General features: G+C 40.3%; 1 protein-coding gene across 2 annotated transcripts in view; it reads right to left on the reverse strand.

Moving 5' to 3' along the window:
* Positions 1-5,978: 5,978 nt before the first annotated feature.
* The window catches only part of fto (FTO alpha-ketoglutarate dependent dioxygenase), a gene marked incomplete at its 3' end in the record, with an annotated part of 146,599 nt that continues 133,649 nt past the window's right edge, over positions 5,979-18,928 (reverse strand). Inside the window, exons 9-10 of one of the 2 annotated variants that reach the window (XM_079866834.1) lie at positions 7,665-7,805; positions 5,979-7,429 (exon numbers count right to left, since the gene is read on the reverse strand). In XM_079866834.1, the coding sequence (XP_079722960.1) occupies positions 7,423-7,429; positions 7,665-7,805 (148 nt within the window). Of the gene's footprint in view, positions 7,430-7,660; positions 7,806-18,928 lie in introns of those variants that run through there. The other variant, XM_079866833.1, reaches the window with a different exon arrangement.

Genomic DNA, 18,928 nt, shown 5'->3' on the forward strand with positions numbered 1-18,928 from the left:
TGTAGGGAAGGGGCATCATAACTAACAAAATTTACAGATTAATACAATGTTTTTACAAATACCAGTTTATCCTTTTATGGCTCTATAACACTTAAATGAGTGATGATTACAGTCTAGCCTTCACAGAGAGTCTCAGTGACAGGTCATCTTCTTTCTCTCCAAGGATTTCCCTATAAAATAAAATCACCCTCCCCTTTCCCTTCCTCTACTTCTCTGTCCTCTCCTTCTCTCAGAGCAAACAACCTTCTCTCCTCTTGTTATTAACTAAATATGAGCACTCTGACCGGGGGACAAAAATTCAATATTTTCCCCACCAAATATTTAAACCAAGCAAATAAACAGACAAATAAATAGGTCTCCCAGGCGACCGGGCGAGTGAGGAGGGCGGGATGTAATTTGACGGGCGAGTTATTTGGGAGACTGAAGCCCACAGCTATTCAGGGGCTCATTTCAGCACCTGTCAATCAAGGAGAATAGAGGAGATTGTGTAGGTGTGTGTGTACGACTGCGAAGTGGCCGAACGCACATACAGCCTTCAAGGTCAGAGCAGATAAGGTGAATATCGTACCTGATGAATATATCACCCTCTCCTTCTTCATCTCTTCTCGCAGGCCTATCGAAACATCTTAATTCCCCTCTAATAGCCAGCTTTATCCGTCCTGTGTCCAGAAAATGCATTAAAAGAGAAAGCAAAAAAGCAAGAAAGATAAAAAGAAAGACAGAAAGATTTGAAATAGGAGATCATGAAGCATATATGTGCAGACACACAAGCCAGCAATATTATGAAGGCCTTTCATCCATATTAGATGAGTTGCAGATGACTCTATTAAGTCAGGCTAGATTGAGCTGAGCAGAGAGAGAGAGAGAGAGAGAGAGAGAGAGAGAGAGAGAGAGAGAGAGAGAGAGAGAGAGAGAGAGAGAGAGAGAGAGAGAGAGAGAGAGAGAGAGAGAGAGAGAGAGAGAGAGAGAGAGAGAGAGAGAGAGAGAGAGAGAATGCAAAGAACAACAAAAAAACACTATCCTTCATAAAACAAACACTTATAAACACCGGTGCCACACACATCATACAAACGGTCTGCTTGAATTTCAACCTCCTCAAAAAACTGAGAGACATTGAAACGGTTGCAGTGTTCAGGCTGGGGAACTGTAGTGGCTTTGGTGTATTTGAGGTTTTTGGGGCCAGTGGTGGCCAGTGCTGTGGGACAGGGCAGGAAGTGGGTCATACGACATGACAGTCACTTAAGTGGGCCCTGAGACCAAAGCCATTGCAGAGTGGAAGGACTTCAGAGGGCCACCGATACTCACACAAACACACACAATGTACCTCTCTCTGGAGCGTTGCGAATACATCTCTGAAGTCAGGTCACAGCAGAGTTTAGCAGAATGAAACTGTCAACAGCAGACACACACACACTGGAATCCTTTAAGCCAGATCACAGCAGTGTCCCTTCACTCAAGTGCCAAAAATGTGCTCCAAGAGTTTCACATCACTATCAGCGCATCAGTCAAAAGCCAGATCCGTTCCATCACAAACACAGATACACAAACACACACACACACACACACACACACACACACACACAGCTGAGAATTCTGGATCCTTGCATCCTGTAATGAGCAAACTACAGTAAAAGCCTCTGCACTACCACGTGCACTACATACCTACACTGAACAAAATAGTATTTTTCTGTATTTTTATTTGTTTTGCAGTACAAATATCTAAACAACCCAAAATATGCTCAAAAATTACACTGTCCAAGATATTACGATTTCAGAAAATACATCTTGAAGTAGGTTTAACATTCTTACCACATGGGTATATAGCTATTCTTGTTTTAAGCACAAATCTCTATACATTTAGTTGGATTTATGCTTAAAACAAGAAAAAGAAAACAAAAACTGCCAAGGTGGTAAGAAAAAATATATAATGAAACAATTCTATATTTGGTCATAACAATTTAGACTTTCTCATGAGTAAATTGTTTTATGACTTAGATACACTTCTGTTCCAATGATTTTTTGAAAGAAATTAAGCAATTTACCAAATTTTCAATTTTTCAATTTACCAAAAGTGACATTAAAGCCATTTACTAATTATTTTTTATTTCAAACAAACGCTGTTATTTTTAACTTTCGATTCATTATTAAAATATTAAGCAGCACAGCTTTTCAACATTGATAATGCTAAGAAATATTTATTGAGCAGCAAATAAGCATATTAGAATGATTTCTGAAGGAACATGTGACATCAAGCTGAAAATTCAGCTTTGCGATCACAAGAATGAATTACATTTTACAATATATTCAAACAGAAAACAATTATTTTAAATTGTTATAATAGCTGTACAGTAGAGTATATTCTCTGCATATAAGTATATATTTGATCTAACATAAACATAATTAGCATATCATGTTTCAAGGTGTTTTCAATATGTTTATCGAAAAACTAAAAGACTAAAATACTGATAATTAAAAAGTATACATTTTCAGATGTGTACTACCTGCCAGCCAACAGTAATGCTAATGAATTGTAGCCTATTACATGACATAATAATTGAATATTATTAATAAATGATTATTTGTTTAACATTGGCCTCTTTTGTCATATAGACATTTTATAAGAGCACTAACAACGTCCTTTATCCATACTGAAATCACTGAAATACACAATCTCGGTTCTCCTATGCTAGTGCTATCAGGGGACCACATGGTTGTTAGTCCTCATTGCTTGGGCAGCCATGACAGGCGTGAGTGGCCGTTTAACCCACACAGCACTGAGGAGTGTTGTCATGGCAGCATCATGCAGTAACCATGAGGTTCATGGGTCTGACAGGTCTACTCATTGCTGGTTAACTGGGAGAACTGCATTATGTGTTCATCATGTGGACACACACGGTGCTCTTGGGACTCGCTGTCTCACTGAATAACTCACTCTTCAGACTGTGTTGAGATGTGGACTCATGAGTACATGTTAGCACACACACACAACCTCAAGTTTGCGGTGATATTGTCTGCACTCACCAGATATCTGCTTTTTTTTTATTATCAAAAACAGGCAAAATTAAGTATAAAACAATGGTCTCAGATCACAACATTTAAACTCTGCCATTACTTTACTCAGCTTTAACACGTCTGGAGATCTGTGAAAGAATATTGCTGCTCTTCTCCATTCAATGAAAGCATGCAATCACATTGGCTATCAAGCTATAAAAATAACAGAAGAAACACCATAAAAGTGGGTCATATGATGCATGTGCTAGTCATGTCTTCTAAAGCTGTAAGATAGAAGAGAAAGTAAAAAAAACAAAAAAAAAACAAAGGTAATGCCAACCACAGATTTGAATCATAAATCGAAACTGATATTTTCCAACCCATAGGAAAAATCCCAAGGAAACAAAATCTCTTCCAGGTTTTAGGATTACAAACTCAACAGCTATATTGTGATGGGGGAAAAAAACTGTTCAGTGCATTATCAGTCATAACAGTATTAAATATAATGTGTAATAATGCATTTGTCCTTCAAATCATGTATATTTGTTGAATGTCACCTCTGAGATGTGATCCAACTTTAACTTAGCTGTCAATCATATAATAATCAGCATGCCTGTAGGACACACACACACACACACACACACACAAATGTACTTAATTCCACATGCACCTGGTCATCATCTTCTCACCAACAGTGATGTAAGAGAGAAACTACTGATGACCTTAGAACAATGCATACCTGTGCACACATGCCTGAAAACAGACTGTAGTGAAGTTTAGAGTGGCCATTCACTGATCACCTGCTCACCTGAGGCTCAGCCATCTATCACACCTTCACTACAGACTAGAGGAAACACCTCCAACCCCTACAGGCAAAACACACACACACACACACACACACACACACACACACACACACACACACACACTTTAATAGAGCTGAGACAAGAGCTTAAACGAGTCTATTGGTCCCCATAATAGCTCTGAGAGGATAAGAAATATACAAGAATGATACACAAGACAAAGTTTGATCCAAACATCTTAAACCATATCTGAGATTCAAAAATCCTGGAAATTTAAAAAAGGTTAAAGGTCACTCAATTTCTTTTTAGTTTTTTTTTTTTTTGCACGGATCAAGTGAGCTCATTTTTACAAAAGACCAGATTTTCTTGCTTGGACTTCTAGTCAATAAACCAAATACTAAACCATTCTGAAATGTGTACAGTTTTAAATTCAACTTTTCCCTCAAATGCTGATATAGTCATTTATAATATAAAACAAACAAACAACAACAAAAAAAGCATTGAATTAAATCTGAGCAAAGTAAAGGCATTTTCACTGCTCTCTGACTTTTGGATCCTACTGTTATTATAGGTAACACTTCTATTACAGTATTTCATAAAACTCCATTAACTAGATGTACCGCATGGCGGTACAAAATATGACCGCCGCTCAGGCCTGCACTGGCTTTCCACAAAAAATATACTTATACATACTAAGTATGAAAAATCTGTGTTTTTTTTTTCAAAGGACCCTCCCATTCAATTTCTACAAACCTCTACCAAACGGTTGAGGTGCCTGTTGATGGTAAAAGTCAGTTATCTGACTTTGGCATGGGTTTGTTGTGTTTTACTGAAATAAAAAACATTTTTTCCCCAAAAAAGTGGTTTTATCTTGTAGCCCTGGTCCCAGAGTTTTAAAAAAACAATGTTAACAAAATTAAACTCATTCCCACTGTACCTAGTAGAACACTTAAGTAAATGTGCCATTGAAATTAATGGGATTTTATGGATTTAGGTGAAGAAAGTGTACACATAATACATTTTGGTCTGTACCATGAAGAGAAAACTGATTCAACTATATAAACTATATATTTTCTGAAAGCGTAGACTCTCAGGATGTGATCTAACATGGCATGAAACATGTCCCACCCACCTCATTAGTATACTGCCCAAGCATAACACATTGGGTATTGGTAAATCGGGTATATGGCTGATACCTAAAAAAAGTAGTAGTATGTGCATGTCTGTCTGTGTGTGTGTGTGTATGTGTGTGTGTTTGTGTATGTGTGTGTCTGTGTGTGTCTGTGTCTGTGCGTGTATGTATGCGTGCGTACATGTGTGTGCGCGTGTGTGTTTGTGTGTGTGTGTCTGTGCTGTGGATGTCAGTGTGTGTGCATGCTTGCGTTTGTTTGTATTCCTGCATGTGTGTGTGTGACAGTATCATCCTAAACCAGCAACCCTTCGCTCAACAGCACCATCTACAGGCCGATGAGTGTACAGTCACTAAATGTGCACATAAATGAATTTATTTTATACCCCCCCATGGATGAAATTCTACGAAACTTAGCATACCCCCAGAGGATGTCAAGTTAATCATACACATGAAATATGGTGCAGTTCTGAACATCTCAACTGAAGATAGGGGCGATTAAAGCAGAATAATATTGCATTTTCATTTTTTATTGGAAGGGGCGCAAATCACAAATGAGTGATTATGGGCTAGGTTGATGCGGGCCCTTAAGACCAACATACCATAAAAATGTCTTCATCCTCGGTGCCACGGTTCAGGTAGTTATTTAGGAAAAACTGCATTTTTTGGGTTTGGGGGGGCCCAGCGCGGGGGGGGGGGAGTGGCCCCCGTGGACCAAACGAAATTTTTCCGTAAAAGTCTAGTGGGGCTACATGCCCACCAAATTTCATGTTCCCCGGTGTTTCGGTGTCCCTGGTATCGTTGACGAAAAATTCAGTAGTTGACGGAAAAAAAAAAGAAAAAAAAACTTTGACAATCCCTATATGACCGCTTTCGCTAGCTATGCTAGCGGCGGTCATAATTAACCATTAAAAAATTATATAATGGATGAAATATCCATAGGTTATTTATATTGATGGTGACTATGAGTAATTATTTTAATATTTTTTTAAATAAATTGCTACCAATATACAAATAAAATTTCATACAAAAAAGAATGAATAACCATGTACTGATTGATAAACCAGCATTGTATTTTATTTCTATCATAACTAGTGCTTTGCACACACAATGCTTCCAGAAAAGCAGTGGGGCTTGTGGCACTCCGGAAAAGAATACAGAAAAAAAACCCCACAATGAAATAAAGATTATATATGCACATATATATTTATAAACCAACCTCACAGCATTTACTCAGCAAGAACACAGTATTTGGCAACCAATGACAACTCAAAAACTTCAAAAGTATAAAACACATTTAAGCATCTTCATCGAATACTATAATATGGATCTTCTACATTAACACTGATGACATAGAAAAGCATAAAAAACAAAAAGAAAGCTGCTGGACTTCAACAGTCATCCCTTTTTCATTCATCCTTCATTCATTTAGAGGACATCAGAGTGCTTTTCCTCCTTCACTCATTAAAAGATGTTCGAGTGCATTCCTCCCGAAACTGGCAGCATTTCAGACATAGGCAGGCGTTATTGAAAGGTTAAGAGCCAATGAGCTGCGAGAATAATGCGACACAAGGGGTGTAAGTTCTCCTGGGAACTCAGTAAAAGCCGCCTATTGACACTACTTGGCTTGGGAGAGAAACATCTTTTGTATACACACACACACACACTCAAATTCAGTCACACAGAAATAAAACCGCCTACACGATTACATACACATGTGTGTATCTCGTACTGCATGCACCTAGACAAACATCATCGACAAAGTCAGTCTAACACCATTATCTTTACCTTCTCCCTACAAACATTCAGAAGGACGCGCACACAAACACTCAAACACACTTGGGGCAAATTCAAACATACTAAATCCCTAGACAATACGCCAGGTAAAAGGCAACAGCACGCATATGACACCCGTTAATGATGTCATCACACCTCCACAATCTCATATCCTTTTTTACCGACTTTCTTCCTCAAAAGATGGCACGCAGACAAACACACACATAGAGGAGAAGTGAACTGTGTATACTGTGTACATCTATATAATGTCTGTCCAAAAAAAGCTTCAGAGGATATATGGAGAACTGAAGTAAAACACATACATTTATGGATATATATTTATATATACGTATATTTATGGATAGGTATTGTATGCTACTACTGATATGCATCTATGAATGGTCATTGTAACACTACGGACTCTGTTAAAGTGATAGTAAACGATACTGATGGAAATAGGAAATAAAATGTCCTGTCCAGATGTCACCCTGTATGCACCCCGGTATCCATCCTTAATTCGGTCGGTCCATCCGAGTGGACCTCAATGTGGTGTGTGTGAAGGTGAATGTTGGTCTTCAGGCAAAGGTGGGCCAGAAAGGAGAAACTGAACAGGTGTGTGTTGTACTGTTTTTTGTCACCTGTGATCTCCATCATGGCCTCTATCTCCTAACATCCACCCATAACATTCTTTCTCTCCATTTATCTCCCTCTTTTACTAACTTGTTACATCCTAGAAGGAAAGAAAAAGCGAAAGTAAGTCACATTTTGGGAATTTATGCTTTACTGTATCAATCTATGAAGCACTTTTCAATCACGAAATTGACAGATTGAACATCATCAGATCTGATCTGATCATCATAAATGGCTAACAATCCTTAAGGCCAATTATTTCAATTATTTTAATACCAATCTCTACATAAAAGAAAACATAAGACGTCAACAAAAACACAGTAATTCAACTTCACCTCCAGAGAAGTGACTCGACGCGGTTGATGATGTCAGAGAGGTCAAAGGGGAGGGGCATGTCAGGATCGTCATTACTCCAATAGGGGCGGTCGACAGGTGCTTCCTCAGGGGGCAAGGTCTGTGCCAGGCTGGATTGGCATCTGTTGGGACAGAAAAGGAATTAAAAACTTGATAATTTGATAGATATAATATAAAAACTAAAACTAACTAAATAAATAAATGCGATATTTATTATATTTTTACATTGAAGTTAAAAAGTTTAGGGTCAGTGAGATTCTCTTCTTGAAAAAATAATACATGTATTCATCAAAGACATTAAATTGATCAAAAGTGACAAGAAAGACATTTAGAATGCTACTGTCATGATTCTCGTAGAAGCAGAGACGGTAGTCGGATCTAAATGCAGCAGTAGACTTTAATTGACTCAGAACAGGATAGACTCAGAACAGGATAGACTCAGAACGGGCAACAGGTACATGCACACGAAACCTACATACAATAACTGACCAGGAACAAGAGAGCACACAGGGTTTAAATACACAGAGGGGATCAGGGAACGGGCGGGCGTCCTGAAATCCCAGACAGAGTAGCTAGAGACCATGGATTCCAGGACGACATCGGAGCGGGTGGCCACGGCGGGGCAGGTCGTGCGGGTGGCCACGGCGGGGCAGGTCGTGCGGGTGGCCACGGCGGGGCAGGTCGTGCGGGTGGCCACGGCGGGGCAGGTCGTGCGGGTGGCCACGGCGGGACACCCTTGGACGGGGACCAGAGCCAAGCAGACTCAAACGGAAGCCCTGTCAGCGCAAACTCAGACGGGAACCAGAGTGAAGCAGACTCAGACGGGGACCAGGGTGAAACAGATTCAGAAGGGGGGGCCAAGGCGTATGAAACAGAACTGGACGGAACCAGCAGCATAGAAAGTTCAGGCGACACAGGAAATTTAGGCGACACAGGAAGCTCAGACGTGTAAAGCCGTGCAAGGGTCCATGTAGGCGCCGACTCCATGGCCCTCTCAGGGTGCCTACTGCCCCCCCCCCCAAAAAAAAATACTTGGGGAAATCCACGGAAGAAACCTCCGGGCTGTAAGCGGGCTCAAGAGAAGCCTCCCGGAGCTTAAGAGGCAGGGCCGGCAGGGCGAGGCGCAGAGGCAGGGCCGGCAGGGCGAGGCGCAGAGGCGGGGCCGGCAGGGCGAGACGCAGAGGCGGGGCCGGCAGGGCGAGGCGCAGAGGCGGGACCTCCGGAGCCAATTGAGCCGAGCGAGTCCTCCTCTTCTTCCTCCTACGTCGGCGAAGGCGCGCTGCCGGTGGCTCAGACAACTGGGCAGGGCTGGGCTCAGACAATTGGGCAGGGCTGGACTCAGACAATTGGGCAGGGCTGGACTCAGACAACTGGGCAGGGCTGGACTCAGACAACTGGGCAGGGCTGGACTCAGACAACTGGGCAGGGCTGGACTCAGACAACTGGGCAGGGCTGGACTCAGACAACTGGGCAGGGCTGGACTCAGACAACTGGGCAGGGCTGGACTCAGACAACTGGGCAGGGCTGGACTCAGGGCAGACTCGATGAGCAGAATCAGCGGGACCCTCTTGAAGCGTTGGCTCAACGAGACTCATTTGTAGCGCTAGTTCGGCGGGATCTTCTCGCAGCGTTGGTTCGGCGAACCTCTCATGAAGCGCTGGTTCGACGGAGAACATGTGTAAAGCTGAATCAATGGGACTCACGTGAAGCGCTGACTTGGTGGAGCATGTGAGAAGCACTGGTTCAATGAAGCCCACGTGAAGCACTTGTACCTCCTCCGCTAAGCCCACTGAAAACGACGAACCGCTCATGGAAAGAGCCCACTCGATATACTGAATCAGAGTCCCGTTAGGCTCAGGCATCGACGAGTAGAGGGGCTCGGACAGTCCTCCACGGAAAAACAGCATCAAACAGACCTCATCCAGAGGAGTCTGATAAGCCAGTTCCAGAAAGTCTGTCACATAGTCCTCGATGAGTCGATTCCCCTGACGGAGACACATGATCTCTGCTACAGGATGCATAACGGGGTCCTAGGAACTACCTGCTAGATCCTCTGTAGGGGTCAGTTATTCTGTCATGATTCTCGTAGAAGCAGAGACGGTAGTCGGATCTAAATGCAGCAGTAGACTTTAATTGACTCAGAACAGGATAGACTCAGAACAGGATAGACTCAGAATGGGCAACAGGTACATGCACACGAAACCTACATACAATAACTGACCAGGAACAAGAGAGCACACATGGTTTAAATACACAGAGGGGATCAGGGAACGAGACACAGCTGGGGCAAATGAGAACAACGAGAGGGACCATACAAACTAACAAGACAACACACCTGAAACAAGGGAACTAATGATTAAGCAAGCTAGGGATAATTGAACACAATAAGCACCGGCAGAATCAAGGAGACTGAATGAAATAAAACAAAATCCAAACACAAACAAAAACATGACAAAAACAGAACCTGGTTGTCACAGCTACAAATAATTCAGTTTCAAATAAATGCTGTTCTTTTGAACTTTGTATTCATCAAAAATGTACCCCAGGTTTCCACAAAAATATTAAGCAGCACAACAGTTTTTAACATTGATATAAATAAGAAATGCTTCCTGAGCACCAAACTTTAAAAAAATATTACTGACCCCAAACTTTTTTTAACTGTAGTGTATACAATGAAAATGTCTTTTGACTCGAAAATGAAAAATTGACTCGAAAACACCCCCAGGCTACTGTGTGTGCTTTTCAGGGTTTGCGTGAATAGTTAATTTCGCCTTAAACACACAAAGACGCGTGTGTTTGTCTAGGGGCAGTCCATACACTCATTTCCTGATTTCTTTACAACACACAATAACCTGCCCTAATGACACGTTTATAAAAAAGCAGAGGACTGTGCAGCTTTTGTGTGTGTGTGCGTGTGTGTGTGTGTGTGTGTGTGTGTGGGGGTGGGGGGTGGGGGGGGGGGGGGTATGGCATCATCCCCTTGCTCCTCCTTTGAAGGCAGCCATAGGAATGCACTTCTGCAATCCTACAAGTGTAAGCAGTGTAAATCACATTCTAAACGCACCTGGCCAGTGCTGATTAATATCTCAATCATTTACACCTGGGCAGGTGAAGCCTGTGGCTTTAATTCCAAAGTAACTTTGATGTTGCAGCATTTCATTTTGTTACCTAATTAACATTCAGTGTGGTTTTTCACTAGAATATGACAACATAGCTTCTCATAAATATGAAGAAACTGTGTGTGTGTGTGTGTGTGTGTGCGTGTGCGTGTGTGTGCGTGTGTTAAATAAACTTATTTTTTTTTAAATGAGTTAATGCATAAGACGTTTTATTGACCACCAAATTTGAAAATTCAGCTGTCACAGGAATACATTATTTATATTTTAAAATACATTATAAAAATTAAATAAAATATTCAACTATTACATTGTAATAATTCCACAATAGTACTGTTTTACTGTACTTTTGTTCAAATAAATACAGCTTTAGTGAGCATAAGAGTCTTCTTCAGAAATGTGTCATTTTTCATTTTAAAATATCTGGAAAAATTATGAGCCAACATTAGGAAGCAAAATATCATAGAGACTTGGGTGTGGGTGGATTCTTTGGACTTGAGCCAGTAAGCAACTACCATAGCAACCACATAGCAACACCTTGGCAACCACACACAACAACCTAGCACTGTGGTGGGGAGGTTTGCATGGGAAAGCATCACTCTTATTATGCTCTTATTGCTTCAAATAATGTTTAAAAAAAAAAAAAAAAAAAAAATTCAGTTTAACATCATTAGTGACGTGGGACTGACACACTTTACAGACTTACATGAATAATCACTATCCTCACAAATACACAAAGTTCTGGCACAAATGCTCGTCTCAAGCAATCATAGCCTATAATAAACACTCATGTTCATCCACTCAAAGACTGCAGCGGTGCCCAGAGGAGGCCAATGTTATGGATGAGTCTGTGCTGTCCCGTGGTCAGAGGACAGCCCCTCTCTGACACTATTTGTGGTTATATATTTTGTAAGGGCCACTTAATGGTAGAGTGGCTCTCCTGTTAAGTGCTGTCTGTCCAACTGCACCAGCCACATGAGAGGCTGCATTACACGCCGAGGGTTGAATTAGCATATAGCGCTTCGATATATCATCCTCATACTGCATCAGGGCTTGACAATAACATCCGTTAACATGCGCTAAGTACCCTAATGTAGCACATCAGTTCATAAATAATATGAGAGCTCGTTATATACACGCATGCGTGTGTGTTTAAACTCTCTCATCATTTACTGGATTATTGGAAGAGACAGAGAAGAGGTAACTGAAGTAAATAGACTGTGGTGAAAGAGACCACAATGGAATGAATGCTAGCCATAAAGATCCACTCAAACATACACACTTAAAGGGATTGTTTGCACAAAACCTAACATTTTGGGATCATTGACTCACTCTTATGTTGTTTCTAACTTGTGAATGGCAGGTGGAAGACAATTGGAGAAGTTTAGCAGAATGTCGAAGCTGCTATACTAACAATTAACAATACTTTTACAGCATTTAAAGGCTGTATAAATTAACATGCACTATACCGTTCAAAAGTGTGGGGGCAGTATTTATTTTTATTTTTTAAAGAAATAAATACACGTTTAGAAAGAGCACATTAAATTGATCAAAATTGACGGTAAAGACTGTGTCGGCTTCCATAAAAATATTTAAAATAGAATAAAAATTGAATGAAACTGTTTTCAACTGTGATAAGAAATATTTCTTGAGCCCCAAATCAACATATTAGAATGATTTCTGAAAGAATATTAGAATGATCTCTTTTACATACGATAAAAGTGAAAGGTGACCTGAAACTGTCAAGCTCTAAAAAGAACAGATAAGCAGTAGAAAATGTTCGCCCTATATTATAATAATTATGGTGTCACATAACAGTTTTGCGTGTAGAAAAGACCAAAATTGTATTAATTACTCCCAAAATATCTTACTTGACAGCCATGGTCACCATTTACTTTCATTGTAAAGAAAACAGCAGCTTGGACTTAATTAAAACACCTCCTTTTATGTTCCACGAATAATAATAATAATAATAATAATAATAATAATAATAACAACAACAATAAAGACATACGAGTTTTGAAAAACAAGATGGTGAGTAAATCAGGATGGGATTTTCCCTTTAAGATGGTACAGCATTACCTGTGGTGAGAGTAAATAAATTCAGACAGATGTTAAGCAACCTCCAAAAATACAGACCTTTTTAATTTCCTAATGTTGAATCACTTCCCATCTGCAGTCAAGTGTGTCTGTGGCCTGGGTAAACCCTACATCATGGGGACAAAATGTCCCCACAAAGATGGCAATATCCAAAATCATTGTTGTGACATTTTTTGGTCCCCATGAGGAAAACTGCTCATAAATCATACAGAATTATCTTTTTTGAAAATGTAAAATAGCAGAAAGTTTTCTGTGATGGGTAGGTTTAGGGGTAGTGTTAGTGTAAAGGGATAGAATATTCCGTTTGTACAGAATAAATATCATTATGTCTATGGAAAGGCCCCCAAAAAACACAAAGTATGTGTGTGTGTGTGTGTGTGTGTGTGTGTGTGTGTGTGTGTGTGTGTGTGTGTGTGTGTGTGTGTGTGTGTGTGTGTGTGTGTGTGGTGTGTGTGTGTGTGTGTGTGTGGTGTGTGTGTATACTATTGGAAGTATATTTGGAAGTGTATGCCAACCATCCATACAGATTAACCTCTGCGAGATGCAGTCTACCTCTCCCATCTGACCCGCGCTCAGGAGAGATCGACGTTACAATCACTCATTTCAATTTGCTCTGAAACCCTATAACCCTACAGCCAGGCCTGCTGGAATAGCGAGCTAATGTGGAGGGAAGGAGATCTATCACCTCTGTTCTTCTGGGGGGTGGCTCACATACTCCCACCCGACACATTCGGTGCACTTGAACTTCGACTCGGTCTGCGAACAATACAACGCATACACGCACACCTGGCCTCCCAGCTGAAACTAACCACTTTAGCTAAAGTGAGTGTTAATTATGGACAGGCAAGCAGTCAATAAAAGGTTAATGCAGAAGGCAGTGGATAAATTCCTTTAAGCATTGCATCACTAGGCCATATCTGGGCAGCACGCAAGGCTCTCTCTGTGTCTGATCAATACATTTTACTGTAATGTTCTCCGCATCGATTTCCCTCGCTCTCTGTATCCTCCTCCAACTGAGATAAACTAGAGGAGAGGGGGAGTGAAAAGCAAGAAGGAACTGATAAATGAAATGATTAAAACCTCTTTTTAGTTGGACTTTCCCTCTCTTTGACATATCGCTGTGGTTTATAACACGGCGATGGACTTCACCTCCAAGGTCGTACATTACCTGCCCCCCTCTCTTAAAGGGAGTAAAATGCCCTTATTAGACAACATCAGAGCTTCTGCCCGCCACCATTACGCTGATAGATGTAGGGCTAAAATGCTGGGTACACAGACAGAAGACAATGCTAATTGCATTAGCCCACCAGGAGATCATTTACAACCGTACAGCTACAAATGGGCTGTTTGATTAAGACACTACGGTGAGGTTAGCCTGTGTGCTATCCTGTATCTGCATGCTATAAGCACTTTTTGTTCAGCGGTGCGTCTATGCGAATTCTGGATGTGCCTGCTGTAAATTTTTGATTTTTTTTTTTCTTTTCAGATTTCTTTGTTCTCATCTCACGCGCACAGGTGTGAAGGGTGTATGTAGGTCGACACACAGGTGTGTAGTTTTATGATTTTTGGCAGTGATTGGCCCCGTTCAGAAAATACCATCAAATGAGTCATGCAAAAACAAGTGAGCCGATCATAAATCACAGTTTGGCTCTAAGGCTCATGCAAGCAATCACATCTCCAATATAAGAGTACGAACAAGCACACTGATAACATCTTTAACAGATTCTTCAGATAATCCCGTAGGGTCTGTCTTTCTTTCTTTTTTTTCTTCTTTTTTTTTCTGATTACTTTTTTTTTATTGTTTCTGAACTGAAAAGGAGTTGATCTAAACTGGATGTAAATGGACATTATTTGTCAATGAGTTTTTGGAACAGCAATGATTCAGTTTCATTGATTTCCTGTCAGAAAGAGAGTGTCCATCCTCAGATCATTTGTGAATCCATGCAGAACCATAACTAGAAAAATAATAATAATACAAAAAAAAAATGTTAACTGAAATAAAAAATAAAACCTTACAAGGAAAAACTGAAACTAAAGTACTTTTTCATGACTATAAAATAAAAATAAAAAATAAATAAAAATAACAAAACCCCAAAACTAAACTAAACTAAACAGAAAAGACTAATTAAAAATCAAATTGAAAAAAAAGTACATTAAAAATGAAAAACAATGTAATTACAAATTTAAAACTACTCAGTTCAAAAATATGAAATTAAAAATTAAAAACTACTTAGCCTATGTTTAGGTCAAATATGGACAATATTGGTTTAAATATGTACATTTAAACTTTAAATTTAAACCCAACGGTTGGGTTTGTCCATATTTGACCCAAACTGAAACAACCAAGCATTTTTTTTGTGTAAGTAAGTAAGTAAATATTTTGTTGACTGTCTGGGTAAATGACTGGCATGTGATAATTTTAAAAACCTCAGGCAAATAGAACTAGCATCGGATCTACCATTATCATCAATAAATGGCTACAAAAAAAAAATAGAGTTGGGTTTTCCCCCTTTTTTTCTTTAATTTGCCATGAGTGTAAGTTTGGGAGTCAATGAGCGGAGCTATTTTTGGGTCCACCAGAGGCAGGAGGCCTTTTGCGTCTGTACTCCAACAGCTCACAGCAGACCACATGAAACCAGCTCTCCCAAGCTCTAGTATAGGACACACAGACACCGCAAGAGAAAATAGGGAAAGACCCCGCCAGCACACCTTTACTCAGACGGGCTTGTTTGATGTGGTGAGAGTGGGTGTCTGGATCCTAACCCAACCAGATGACATGAAAAACACACACAGCGGTTGCCTCTAAACGGCTCTCATAATTGGGGTAATAAAAAGGGGCTGAAGTCTTAAGCTGATTGCAGAGGAGGCCACTGCTGTCTCTGAACTCTCAAAACCAGGTGGACATCTATTAGCCTGTTAACACCATAACAAATTATCCCACACGCCCCTCCGATCGCCCCCCTCAGGCCTCGTGAAAGAACGCAGCCAGATGTCAACACTAGCACCGGTTTACAGCACATGAAACGCCACTACACACGAAGACAGGTAGTAATAAGGAGAAGTGTGTAAAGAGGGCAACAATCAGGTTTGAAGTTGTTTGTCAGTCAGTTCAGTAAAATGTACATTTGAGTGAAGCTGCACGGGTCTCAATGATCCCCTTTGGACGTTTTCCCACCTGGACTGCGGTCCCTTTGGATATCATCTAAGCAAAAACAAATAGTGTTGCAGTAACTTGTGCCCTGACACGTCCAACCTAGTGAGGTGACAGCCTGCCACATACAACATTGTGATATTCTGGGCCAAAACTAATTAGTAGGTTTAAAACGACACTAGGGGTTTTTCACTCTGATGGTGTTTATTTACATGTCGGAATGAAATATGGAGAGGTTAGGAGAAGGAAAGGGCTATATATGTGCATGTGTATGTGTGTGTGTGTGTGAGAGAGAAAAGTGCCTGAGGGAGAGGAGGTTATGAGGTTCTGAATGTTTGCAGTTTTTCACAGGGGAGTGTTTGAGGGCCAATAAATCTTTGAGTGATCAGGAAGTGGATAACAGCGAGGCTGGGAACACTAACACTGCGTTTAACATGTTAAATGTCTGCTACATCACTGCCATGAAAACTGACAAATGCACCAGTAAAACAATCAGTCTCGTGGATACATAAAAGAACATACACCTGTATGCCTATATGTCCTGGACACTAACACAACACACACCCACTTAGCCCATCACAAAGGCCATCACAGAGTGGAAAGAAATGTGACAAATGGGCCTGTTCTGACAGATATACTGCAATTTCATTGGTCTATACTTGACCACAGTCTGATGGCCAAAGGACATCTATTAGGTCCTATGTAATAAAAAATAAAAAAACTGAAGACTGGAGTAATGATGCTGAAAATTCAACTTTGCCATCACAGGAATAAATTACATTTTACAATATATTGAAATGGAAAAGCTTTGATGACACTTTTTTCAAAAATATTACAACATTTTACTTTTTTTAACAGTGCTGTATAACTGGAAATCCAGACACAAATCTGAAAGATTAAGGGTCTGGCATCGACTAATGAAAATCGGCCAGCTCGAGGGGCGGCACCAAGCATGCATTTGAAAATCTCACGCATGCAATTGGATAACACTACGACCAATCACAACAATAAGCCCCATACCTTAGCTACCAGCGGAGCTAACTGGTAGATTAGACTCTTGCCGTATCCGGTCGGCAAAACAGTAAAAACGCCCTTCTTGCAAAGGAACGATTCGAGCGCCGTCTTCTGTTCCTCTTTTAGATAAAAAGCCAAGTCTAACTCGTTCATTGTAGCGGCCAAAGCCGTTTCAAACAACTGGTGTTCATCCATAGCAATCTTGCAATGTTTACTAATGACTTTGACGTCACAGCGCTGTCGTCATCTGTTTAGCTCGCCTCTGGCCCGCCTATATCAGATAACCCGATGTGATTGGTGCAGCTCGGATACAAGGGCATATTTAATGAGCATCATTACTCGACGCCAGAGTAACTCGCTGAGCAAATTCAATTTGTGCTCTCGCGAGAACTCTGGATTTCCAGGGTAGTGTATAACAATGAACAATGGTATATTTATAAATGAACGAACTGAAATTAATAAATAATAAATAAAATTTTCTCATAGTTAGTTTATGATACACAATGCATTAGAAAACCTTATACTCTATTAGTAAAATGAAAGCACAACATCAACTAAGCAGAATAACAATGGAGAAAAGCATCCTAATGAGTTTGAACAACGTAGGCAAGTGCAAGTGCATATACAGCAAATAAAACCGATGAATACAATTACAACGGATGACGTAAAATGATTGGATTGAATAATTACAGTGGAGGTATAAGTGGGGGAAAAAAAATCTCATTTTGGGAAGTGACACTAGCCATGTATCATTATTCTATTCAAACATTATGCATTCATTCGTGTCATCTCATTAGAAACAAATTGAGCCACGCTCTAACATAAAAGACACTGTTAATGCCACTGTTTTACAAATTATCATTGACACGTATCACTAATATTTCACTTCCGGAAACTCAGAGTACAGGAAAGGCTGGTCTCAGTTACTAAGAAATAGTTACAGAGAGAGCCGCAGGTGCTAACTGTCATGTTCTCACGAATGACAGCTGTGAAATAGCACATTCTACCTGTAAAACTGACACCATTACAAAGGGACAGATAATAAAAAAGGAATTCATTCAAATATGAGCAGCATTCATGCAATGCATAATCTACAGATAATCAGAATGAAACTAAAAAAAATCAGATGATCAAATTAAGAGAACATCCACCAGGTGTTTGAAGTCCTGAATCACCTGCTCTTCCTGCTGTGTGAATAGTTTTTTTGCAGCCTTTTAAGTAAATAGTGTAATTAAAAGTGTGGCATTTAAAAGCCTGTGAACTTCCAACAATTTGTTGAAGGGATCATTCAGGCCTCACAGGCCCTTGGGGCACTGCAACAAGCAGGTATAGCAGAATCACAGACATGGGTAATGGGTGGAGGATTTGTGTTTACACAGTGTGTATGCGTGTGTGTGCGTTTGTGTGCGTGTGCGTGTGTGAGAGAGGGAGAAAGGGAAAAAAATAAATAATTCTGTGTGCATGCATGTGTTTGTTTAAAAGAATGTGTGCTAGCTATAAGGAGGAGGTGATGTGTGCGTGTGTTAACGGTAATGAAGCATTGTAGTGAAAGTGATAGGTAAACACATGCTTGACAGAATCAAACAGGCTATCTTTGTAGTAAATGGAATAGATATTTCCCATCCATTGATATTAAGTAATTTGCTGTGTAATGTACCCAGCCCTTTGTCTACACTGACTGAGCTTTACTAGCGTCAACACGCAAACGAAAAGCCACAATGAGGGTTTACAGAAGCCTTTGTGTTTTTGCAGTGGACTCGTACCTTAAGGACTAACATAGACATTGAGACTAAAGAGCACATTAACAATTGAACTGGAGAAGGTTCTTAAAGAGGACAATGGGAATGTTCCAGTTCAAACAAAA

Source organism: Squalius cephalus (genome assembly GCF_949319135.1).
Source record: "Squalius cephalus genome assembly, chromosome: 3".
Taxonomy (NCBI): Eukaryota; Metazoa; Chordata; class Actinopteri; order Cypriniformes; family Leuciscidae; genus Squalius; species Squalius cephalus.